The sequence below is a fragment of the Pinus tabuliformis genome, chromosome X (assembly GCF_031772625.1).
Source record: "Pinus tabuliformis cultivar Carrire ecotype Pingquan chromosome X, CPIR1, whole genome shotgun sequence".
Classification (NCBI taxonomy): domain Eukaryota; kingdom Viridiplantae; phylum Streptophyta; class Pinopsida; order Pinales; family Pinaceae; genus Pinus; species Pinus tabuliformis.
The window spans coordinates 282,522,187-282,534,543 of NC_142308.1; the positions used below are offsets into that span (position 1 = coordinate 282,522,187).

Here is a 12,357-nt window from a genome sequence, read left to right on the forward strand (position 1 = left end):
AATAAAAATTGTTTCAAAAACCATAAAAGAATTTGAAAAGAAATTAAAAAAATTTATATATATAAAATTAAGTAAAAATAGAAAGATTAAAAAAATCATTAACGAAAACTAGCCAAAAAAAAAAAAAAATTTAAACAAACTAGATTAAACAAAAATAGAAAAATTAATAAAAAAAATTAAAATTAAAAACTAGTAAAATTAATATTAAAAACATTTAGAAAAACTAAAAAGACATAAATAAGCTCAAATTATTAAAAAAAAAAAAACTAACAAAATATCGAAATTTTAAAAATATAGGTCTTTTCGAATTAAAAAAATAAAAAACATTTTCAACTTACAAGAAAAATGTGTTTTTGATTTAAAAAATATAACTAAATAATTTGTTTTTTTAAATTTTCATTATTTATTTGAAAAACAAAAAAAAAATTAATATAATTTTTTTTTAAACGTATTTTTTTTTATTTGAAAAAATAAATTCATTAAATAGTTTTAATAAAAATTATTAAATTTTAAGATTAAACAATTTTAAAAATTAAATTATTAAGAAAATTTATTAAAATATTTTAATAAAAATTAAATTAATTTTTTTTATTAATTTTGTTTTTATTAAATAAAAATAAAAAATTCCCCCCGGCCATGCCACCATCATGCAGCGGGTGGGTCGTGGGGCAATTCCCGGAATCGCCCCACGGCGCTCCCGCCGGCCGGTGGTGGCACAATCAGGGCCCGAGGGGCTGCGTGCCGGGGCCCCAAGGTCTGCGTGCAGGTCCTGGCCCCCGGCCGCGCCACCACCGGGCAGCGGGAGGGCCGTGGGGCAATTCCGAGAATCGCCCCACGACCCTCCCGCTGCCTGGTGGTGGTGCGGCCGAGGACCAATTTTTTATTTTTATTTTTATTTTTTAATAAAAGCAAAATTAAAAAAAAAAAAAAAAATTGATTTTTATTAAAAACATTTAATAAATTTTTTTAATAATGTAATTTTTATTAAAATGGTTTAATTTTTTTTTTATTATTAAAATTGTTTAATAAATTAAAATTTAATAATTTTTATTAAAATTGCTTAATGTATTCTTTTTTTCAAATAAAAAATAAAAAATTCGTTTAATAGATAAAAAAAAATAAAAATTATTTAATAATTTTTTTTTTAATTATTAATAGATTATTTAATAAAAACATTTTTAATAAACATATTTATAATTAAAAAATAAAATTGTTTACTTCGGGCAGAGGGCCACCAAATTTTTTTTTTTTTTTACATTAACTTTTAAAAAAAAATTAAAGACTTTTTAAATTTTAAATTAAAAATTTAAATTTGTTTTAAGAGAATTAAAATATTTTTTATGATTTTTATTTTGAAATAAATAAATAATTGTTAGTAATTTAAAAAAAAAAAAAAGATTGTTTAAAAAAAAAATGTAAATTTTAAATATTTTTTTTTAAATATAAAATGTAGGTTTAATTTTATTTTTTTTGAAAATATAGAATGTAGTTTTAATAATTTGTATTTTTAAATTAAAAAATATAATAATAAAAATGGTTTAAAAAAATATTTTTTTTTACTAAAAGAAAAGATTGTTTAAATTTTTTATTTTATTTTTTATTTTTTTTATTTTTAAATAAAATATGTATGTTTAATAAAAAATAATTACATTTTTTCTTTATTTAATAAAAACTAAGCATTTTTTTGGTTTTCTTTTGATAATTTAATTTTTTTTTTTTTTTTTTTTTTAATATTAATTTTACTAGTTTTTAAATTTTTTTAGTTAATTTTCCTCTTTTTTTAAACTAGTTTGTTTTTATTTTTATTTTTTTATTTTTTTCCCGAGTTTTTGCTAATGTTTTTTTTTTTTTTAATTTCTCTATTTTTACTTTTATATATATATATATATATATATATATATATATATATATATATATATATATATATATATATATATTGTTTCTTTTTTCCAAATTCTTTTATGGTTTGTGAGTTAATTCTTTTTTTACGTTTTTTGTTTTTTTTTAAATATTAATTTTACTAGTTTGCTTTTTAATTGTTTTACTAGTTTTTGCTAATATATTTTTTTAATTTCTCAATATTTAATTACTTATATATATATATATATATATATATAATTTTTTTTTATATATATTTTTATATTTGTTTTTTTACAGACAATTATTTCATGTGGATTGAAAATTTAAGTAACGATGTATAAATATGTAGAATATCAAAAATGCAAAATATCGACCTTCTTCTTTAAATATGCAAATCAATAAAAACCCCACTACAAAAAAAAATAAGAAAAATAAAAATAAAAACTAGAAAATATGAAGAAGAAGACCACTTCCAAAATTATTCAATTTACGAAATAACTGTTTACATTTCATACATTAGAAAATTTAAAGTCAAAGAATAGGTCTTAAGGGTTACGAAATAATTATTTTCATTTCATACAAAGAAAATTTAAAGCCAAAAAACAGGGCTTTTAAAAAAAGGGGGGTGATGCAGAATACTCACTTTTTTAAATCAGCATGAAAGTCGCTACCATTCTAAAATGATTCTAAAATGTAATGTACATAGAAAAAATTAAAGTGCCAAAAACTATGCTCTAAAAAAACATGTTCGTTCTGCATCACCCCTTTTCAAAATCAGGCCACTTTTTTTCTATCTCTACGAAACGGGCAACAGTATCAATTCCTGTTTCAAAGTTTACATTGTTGAATATTGTGTGAGACATGGAAGTGAAGTTCACTTCCAATTTTTGCAAGGAGATATTTGCAGATTTAGGCACATAGTTATCCTTCAGTACAACTTATCATCCACAGACAGATGGGTAGATAGAGAGAGTCAACAAGATATTGATGGACATGTTAAGGATGTATGTGATGCATCAGCAATGGAAGTGGGAAGAGTATATACCTTTGGTAGAGTTCACATACAAAAATGGTTATCACGAGTCTTTAAGGATGAGTCCTTTTGAGGCATTGTATGAGCAGAGTTTTAACACTCCCATTAGTTGGAGTGATCCAATTAGAAGATTATTGATTGGAACAGATATGTTGGGAGACATGGAACAAGAGATGCAGGTGATTAAGAATAATCTAAAGGCATCACAAGATAGGCAGAAGAGTTATTCAGACAGAGCCGGTTGTTCAAGGTATTCTAGGTTGGGGAACAGGTGTACTTGTGTATCAAACTGAAGAAGAGCTCCTTGTGGCTAGGATCATGTGACAAATTGGGACCATGGTTTTTTGGACCCTACAATATCATTGAGAGGATTGGGCCAGTAGCCTATCGACTTGGACTCCCTTCGATAGTGAAAGTCCACTTTGTTTTCCATGTATCTCTGCTTAAGAAGTATGGTAAGCATGTTGATCATTTGATTTACTACTCAGTATTGTAGGTGGAACCATATGGAGAACTCCAGCCACAGCCTCAGTGTATATTACAGAAAAGGTGCTGATGCTCTCGAACTGAGCAATCGATCAAGTTAAATTGAAATTGAAGCACTTTGGGCTCGACGAAACTACATGGAATATGGAGGATTAGATGTAGGTGATGTATCCTTCATTGTTTTTTGGTTGAGGCAAAGGAGCTTGACATGGTGGTTTGGTATTTTCTTATGGTGGTTTTGCATTTTCTTATGGTCATTTGTTATTTGCTTATGGTGGTTTGGTATATGCTTTATGGTGATTCAATATATGCTTTATGATAGTTTGATATATTTTATATGATGTTTTGATATGTGCTTAGATATGATGACTAGTCTATGTTTTTTATATGTTTTATTATTTAGCATATGCTTTGGTATCTATATTTATGGTGATCTTGTTATATATACCCATGTGTATGGATGTAAATACCATAACAAGTTGTGTTATAAAGATCCACCATGCGGTATGTGTGTCATGTCATTATGGTTAGGTTATCATGTTATTATTTTATCATGTGGTTATGTTATCAAGGTGTTATGATGTCATGTGGATTGGCACTCAGAGGGATGATCGTTGTAAATACCATAATGAGCTATGATATGAAGCTCCATTATGCGGTATGTTTTTATGTTGCCATGATCTTCTCTTGAGGATACATTTCATTGTAAATACTACATCGAGTTGTGTTATAAATCTCCATGATCAGTATGTTTTCTTTTAATAGGTTTCTAAGCTATATGTGTGATTGAACACTCAGGACGGTGTCCCCAAAGGGGGAGGGTTTTGTAACAGCCCTAGTGAAAATTTCATGTAACAAAAGTTAAAAAATTAACCATGGATGAATGGGTCACTTATTGCAAGCTAAATGTTTGGCACGACATCCTAGCGGGTGTTCATTTGGTCGTTTATGGCTAAGGAAATTGGAAAAGGAAATGGCTAAGACTTTACAAAGGAAAAATGGCATTTTTGGCACAATTATTTATGAAAATAATGGAAATTAGGAGAAAAAGGAGGTGAAAGGTCACATGTTTCATGTGAGGAGGAAAATGAAAGAAAATAATGGAAAATGGAGAAACTAAATGCATTATCCATAAAAAGGCTACTAAGGATCAATTGGTAACCTTTTGTTAGTTTAATGATGAGCCTCATCATTGAGTAATTATATGGGCCTTAATTGTCCTTAACTGACCTCCTAGCTTAGTCAAACCAACTATGAGTTAGAATTGGATATTTTCCTTTGTGGTCTAATGTGCATATAATGCAAGAATAAAGGATACAAGCAAGGAAAAATGTAGGCATAAAGGATAAAAGCAAGGAACTATGGCAAAGACCTTGGTCAAAACTGGAATGGGACAAGGGAGAGTAATTATAGGAGGTAAATCCTCCACATTTAATACCCCTCCATTCGAATATTACTCCATTAGCTTGGAGTACAAACAACCATCACTTGAAGGACTAGAAGACAACTGAGAAAGCAAAAGGATAGAACGCAGTTTATCAAATGTATAAGTAGAGAGGGTTAGGACCTCATTAGGATTTAGACTTTCATTGTAAAAATCTACTGTATTTCTTAGCCGCAAGAGACTTGTGATAGTTGTTCTATAATCCATAGTTCTCATAATGATAATGAGTTATATTTAAGCCATCTCTGAGTTAACTCAGAGGGCTGAAGCTCTTGGGTTAGGGCCCAACCCAAGCAGCCAATGATCCTCTTTATTGTACTGCTATGCTAGCATAGATTCTTAGTTTCAATTATTCATTTGCTTAAGTAGCATAGATTTCTATTTTTGTTCATTTTCTTAAGTAGTTGCACTTTCGTTACAACAGTATAGCATAGATTGTTCATGGTTTTTCTGTTCAGTTGCTTTAGTATCTTCATTTGCTTTAGTTTACCTCCATTTGTGCCTTCTTTCAGTTGACATGTTAGTTAGAGGAAAAATATCATTATCAGGTTGTGTGCAGGTGTCTCGGCCTCATCTCCTCCCTCTGGGACCATGAACTAAGGAAGGGACCCTTCAGCGACCCCAAAAAGACAGGTTTCTAGTTCTCACATGAGCTAGGCAGTTAGATGTTTGATGCAGTTATTTTTTCACCCACACTAGTTCTCTCTATCATTTTCATTAAAAACCGCCTTCAGCACATTCCTCATGCATCACTTTCTCACCCTCCGATCACCAAAAAACCTTCACAATCACCATCTGATTCATTATTTTCTCCAACTACTGCCTTGCATGGAGTCCACCACTTGCTTTATAAGGTTTAATCTCTGTCGCCAATCTGTCTCTTGATCTGATGGCTATCGCATCACCCGATCACTTTATGCACTTTAAACCCCCACCATTGATCTGCCTCGCATGATCTGATGGCTATCGCTTCACTCGATCGCCAACTAGCTTGGTCGATCTCCACCATTGATCAGCCTCATCTGATCCAATGGTTATCACGCAATCTCACGTGGATTAGTGCATGAGCATTATCTGTCCGAGAGCACGCAAGAAAAGTGGTTTTCTCATGCTATGTGTCGTGCAGTAAGGCTAAACGCGTGAAATTTTAGAATTCCACTTACGGCCTTCAGGGCACGGGAGAAACTACTTACCGTCTTAGAAACCCTCTCCATCATTTCCGCACATTCCCTTTTCACGTGATATGATCTCCGTTGTCCATCTCTTTATTTCACCTGCGCGATAAGATCTCAGTCGTACATCACTCCTATTAACGTCATCCATCCATCTCTTGACTTAATCTCTGCGATTAGATCTCGACCATTCATCTCGTATTAACCTCGTTCATCCACCCATTCACTTAATCCCTCATGATACGATATCCGTCGTTCATTTGCTTTGTTACATTGTTTGTCCATCCATTCACTTAATTCTTCGCAATACGATCTCTGCCATTCATCTTGTTCATTAACCCAGTTCATCCGTTTATTTTCTTAAATCCCTGCGATAAGGTCTCCACCATCCATCTTCTATTCATTGATGAATCCAATGGTCCCTATACAGTACTACTTCCTTACATCCTCCTCTCACCAATTTTGATCGCCGACTACTTTTTCAGCTTGAAACCCGATTTAGCGTATGCTTCCTTGCTACACTGTAGTATAGTTTAATGCTATTTTCTTCTATAACTTAGATAGAAACATTAGGTTAGTGATTAATTTAGCAATTATGGTTAGCATAACTATTTAATTGGTTAATTAGGGTATGGTGTGGTTTATCATTACATGTTGTTTTCTTCAATACTACAGTAGAAGTAGCTCTCCCTTACAATAGATTTGCTCCTTTTCCATCAAAGAGTTAAGCGTCTTTTGACCCTATATAAGTCTGGCTTAAAACCCCTGGGGTCCCTTTCCAGATGAGTAGTGACAACAGGCAATCCTTCACTTTTACTTGTACATATAGCATTGTCACCTCGAAGTTTGTATGAACCCCAGGTTGATAAGTAAAGCTAGTAGCCTTGGGAGTTGCAGCATTCTTGTTGCAATACCTAGGCTCATCATTTAGCTTTGGAGCTCTTTCATTATTCTCTCTATCGCTCACACTATTGGACACATAGATTTTTCCTAGAGAACTTTGGCATTGTAGCAAGAAAACAAAAGAAGGCAAGAGGAAGAAAAGATCTATAAGGGAAAGGCATGATCAAGCATCTACAACATGCTCCATTACAGGTATCGACTTGCATGCATATTTTCCTTTCTATAGGTTACATGCTTTTGTTTCTTTTCTACCATGGCATGGGATTTTCTAGATATGACAATAGTTTCATCTTAGCCTTTCCATTTCCTAATAGATTTGATGAGATGGGTTCTCCCATTCGGTTTGTGTGGGATGACTAGATTGGATTCGAAGATCAGTGAGGTGTATCTCCAAATTGACAAACACATGGTGTAGTGGTCCTTGAACATGACTGAGGACACACACAGCCACTAGAATATTAACCTATGAACCCAAATGTGGGTTGCAATAAAGCCAAATTGTGTGCCACGGTGGGCCAAGGAATCCTTACTGGTGAATCGCAGGATATATGGGAAAGCCAAGAGGTGGATTTTATCTCTATTGGGCCTAGTGATTCTGGGATGAAATGCACAATAAAGCCTGGAGAGTATGTCCCGGTGTAGGGCCCACTCATTCATGGATCAGACTATGCATGCATGGTAAATCCTGAGAGACTAGGAGGCACTGAAATTCCTCACGGTGTAGGAAGAGAACTTTGGTGCGAAAATTTTGGGTGCTAAAAGGTGTCTTTTAAAACTCCTAATTGCCTCACATTAATTATCAACATGGGTAAGTCTTTTTACTCCAAGAGTGTACACAATATGTGAAAGCTATAAATCCAGAGAGTAATACTTTAAAAAATGTTATTAAATTCAATACAAGAGTAAACGGATCAAGCCATAAATCTCAAGCTTGTAACTTCAAGGAAATTAACCTATTCAAGTATCAAAACTAAATCTTAATCTAAACCAAACTCAATCTTAATCAAGAGATTCTAATTGCAATTACATCAACCAAGTGCACCGTAGTAATAACGGAGCTCTTTCAGCTGAATCTAAACTACTGCATATAAATAAAGCATCTAATCTAATCAATAACACTTTGTATTTTTAATGAACAAGAAATAATTCTCATCTAATGATTAATTCATTCCACAACATAAATAAATGAAATCAATTGAAATAATTATGAATTAATAAAATTAATACACGAAATCCACACCAGTGAAAGTAAATCAACTGTAAAATTGTAAAACAAAATAATTAAACTTGCAGTAAATGAAAAGTAAAAGTATAAAATAGGAAATAGCAGTGAAATCCACCAGTGACCAGGCCCAACCTGCCAGCGAATACTGCTTAACTACTTCAGAATATCGCGAGTGAACAACAACTCAAATTATATATTATTCATCAAATCCAAATCTCATTACAACATAATGTCTTTCAAAATAACGCTCTGTATATTAGAATTACAATTGAAGTAAATAGTGGAAAAGTTCTCTCCCTATTATCTTCCATCTTACCCTTCATATTCCCCTCCTCTTTATGATATCTATTTTCATTTAAATAAACAGAGAGCAAAGAGGAGTTACAACAAAACTGATCACAAAATGATTTCCATTACAAATTTGGATTTTAAAAAACAAATTGATCCACAAGATCATATCTGAAATATCTTTCCATCAACATTCAATAGGAACAAGTCAAATTTGGTATTGCAACTGGAAGAATTTGGAAAATGGCCGCAACAACAAATCTAGGAAAATTGTCTTTGAAGAACCTTCCGTTTCTCATAATACAAACCGAATTTTGGAAAAATTCTCATTAAAAAATAACTCGATCCATTCTAGACAACACCCACGTTTTGGATTTTCCAGATTCGCTTTCATTTGTCCGAAACGTCCAATGAAAAACCGTCACTTTTTATTCCATCAAATTTCTGAGTTGGAATATTTAATTTCCAGTTGGAGATCAAATTTGCAATCTGGAAAAGATATTGGAGGCTAAAATCATGAGTGATGTTATAAAAAATCCATTAGTAAACCATCATTGGTAAAATCATGCATAATAATCATCAATTTATTAAAAATAAAGGAGAAGAAATAATATTTATCCATGAGAGCATAAATAATTATAAAATGAAATTGTATGATAAATTATGATAAATGACGTGATAAAGAATGATAGAAATGGGTGAAATAGGCGTTAAAAAGTGATAATAATAATGACAAATTAGCGGCCCGACATACAACCAGAGTGAATATGTTGCGTGTCCTCATGCAACCCCAAAGCCTTTGTATTAACCAAGCTATAAGAAATGTTCATCCCAAGTAATGAAAGCGATGGAACAAATGTGTTCTTCCTCAAATAATGAATATTCAATTTTAGCAATGTTGATGAAGGTGTAACAATTTTCACATTGACCTTCAACCATATGTATATGAAGTTGCGGAAAAATATGATATAAGTAACAACAAACTTCATTAACCAAAAAACTACAAATCAAATCGTTTTGATGCACAAATCATGAGATATAAGAAAAATGGTTGTAGGTGGCAGTGCATGATTTCTGAAATTTTACAATCTAATTTAACTTGAAATTTTATAGGTTTGTGTATTTTAATGGTACCTCTTTACTGTCCAAAAATTATAAGAATTCAGTTCACAATTTTAGAGATATACGCAAATCAATTTCTGGACTGTATAAAATTGAAATTTTATGCCTTAAATAAGAAATAAAGTACAAAACATCTATTATGTGTAGCAATTCCTCCTACAAACTGGATAATTAGCGTGCCCTCATGCAATACTAGAAAACAAATTGTAGTAGTTGCTACAATTGTGGCTGAAATCTATGCTTGGTGTAAAACAACATGGAATAAGAAAGGTTTCAAGAATTAATAAGGAGATCGATGGATGATGGCATGATCATAATAAAGAAATAAATGAAAGTAACACTCCCCAAAACTGAAAGCTTCTATGTCCGAAAAATGGGAAGTGGTAAAGATGTGGAGTGAACGATGATAAATAATGCTCAATAGACTTTTACAAAATTCTCCTAAAATTTTATTAAATTAGAAACTTATGCTATTTTACCTCAAGTTTTACCACTAGAAAAATGTGGAACAACATTTATGGACTGGTATTTGTTGAAGTTGATGTTGGCTGAGATGATGGTGAAAGTGATGCAAAAGGTGGAATCCATGCAAGCACATCCTATCTACGAGTTGCACGAGCTTCTTCTATTAGTTGCAATAGTGTGGACTCACTACGAATAGAGTTTCCCCCCATACTTGTTTTTCTCCTGTAAACAATTCGCTACTCTGCATGCAATTTTCTTGAATCCACAGTTTTAATTTTGAACAACAACATATAAGCTACATGCAAAGATTTCAATTAGAAAAAAAACTTTTGGATAAATGCAATATTTTTTCAAATCAGAAATTATGGCAGAGTTAGGTAATTATTATGCATGTTATCCCATAATGCATACCTTCCCCCCTCAAATCACAAAAGGGTGTCCATGATCATAAATCATAGGAAAAAAAAGGAAAGGGCGTTGAGGATTCATAAATGCAGCAGGAAAATCAATCAAAGCGGTGTAAATATAGCAAAGAAATTAGAGGAGTACAGGTCAAAAGATGTGAAATGCCCATAAAATAAAATATGGATTTAGATCATTATGTAAATAGATATTTACCATAGGTGGAAAAATATAACAAAAGCATGACCCGTGATAAATGTTAATGACTGGTGGTAGAGTGATTGGACAATAATGATATAATGCGTATAAGGATATATTTTACCATGCATGTGGGCTAACTGATCTAGAAATGTTGTTCAAATGGTAAATTGTCCTTTAGAAATGAATCCATAGGGGGTAATAGGATAGAGATTATTTGGCAGTGTAACATAGTACTTCAATACCACAAACAGAGCCACTGCTGCTAGTAGGCGTTCATAGCCTCGACATGGTCGCTTCTAAACCCAAAAATGAGCCAGAGTCCTCCATTTAGTATGTAGATGGTTTTGTGTTTTTTATAAAGAGACCACTATGATGGCATGGTAACCAGATAATCAAAGTGTCATTCATCAAGATATAACAAAGTGACCAGGCTGGCTTGTGATGAGACCCCCTATCCTTCTGATAGTTTTAACTATCAATAAGGTCATTACCTTGGTGTGGTGGCCATAATGGAATGTCGCCTGTTACACCCTTATGATCATGGTAGGCTGGCTCGTGATGAGACCGCCTGTCCTCTTTAAGACAATGCTTGTTACATTTTCGTATTTTTATCTTTTAATGCTTTTATTGTAAAGAGAGGGAGGCTCATTTACTCCTCAAGAGTCAGGGATGGCATAAGAAATAAGAAAAAAAGCCAGTGAAAGTTATGCTTTCCCCCCATATCATCATATCAAAGGGATTTATCCTTTTGAAAGTGTAAAATATAACCTAGCACGGTATTAGAATAATAAATGATTTTATGATGTGTCCAAAGAGAAGATATTCAACCATTCATTATATAGGTGCACCATGTCAACTTCAGAGTATAGATGACCATGAAAATATTTTGTAAGTCATAATGGTATTAATATTACTGTTTTTATTTATCTTAGGCACAAACCAAACCAGATGGTTTTTTTACTCAAAAAATAAGAGAGAGAAAAAATAAAAAATAAAATGACAAAATGACTAGCGATGAAAAAGTAAAGAGAAATCACAGTTATTCCTATAAAAACACAAAAAAATGTTGTTTAATCGATTGGACAATCGTTCAATCATTTGAACAACAAAAATAAAACACGCAAAGGTGTTCTTCTAAAGTTGAAACAACAAACACGGAAAAAGTGTTGTTCCAAAGTTGGAACAACAAAAATGCGAAAAGTGTTGTTCCAAAGTTGGAACATAATTAATGCAAAAAAGTGTTGTTCCAAAGTTGGAACAATAGAAAGAACGCAAAAAGTGTGTTCCAAAGTGGGAATAGCAAAAACAAAAAATTGTTGATCCAAAGTAGGAACAACAAAAAAGCAAAAAAATATTGTTCCAAAGTGGGAATAACAGGAATGAAAAAGTGTTATTCCAAACTGGGAACAACAAAAACGAAAAAATGTTGTTCCAAAGTGGGAATAAAAAAAACGAAAAAGTGTTGTTCCGAAGTGGGATCAACAAAAACAAAAAAGTGTTGTTCCAAAGTGGGAACAACAAAAATGAAAAAGTGTTGTTCCGAAGTGGAAACAACAAAAACAAAAAAGTGTTGTTCAAAAGTGGGAACAACAAAAATGAAAAAGGTCATGTTCTGAAGTGGGAACAACAAAAATGAAAAACTTTTGTTCCGAAATGGGAACAAAAAAACAAAAAAGTGTTGCTCCAAAGTGGAAACAACAAAAACAAAAAATTGTTGTTCCAAAGTGGGAAAAACAAAAATGAAAAATTGTTGTTC

At 32.0% G+C, this 12,357-nt stretch overlaps 1 protein-coding gene across 1 annotated transcript in view; it reads left to right on the top strand.

Moving 5' to 3' along the window:
• The first annotated feature begins 647 nt into the window (after positions 1-647).
• The window catches only part of LOC149139503 (glutamate receptor 3.3-like), a 93,375-nt gene continuing 81,665 nt past the window's right edge, over positions 648-12,357 (top strand). The window contains exon 1 of the mRNA XM_089450746.1: positions 648-853. Within this exon, the coding sequence (XP_089306872.1) occupies positions 648-853 (206 nt within the window). The remainder of the gene's footprint in view (positions 854-12,357) is intronic.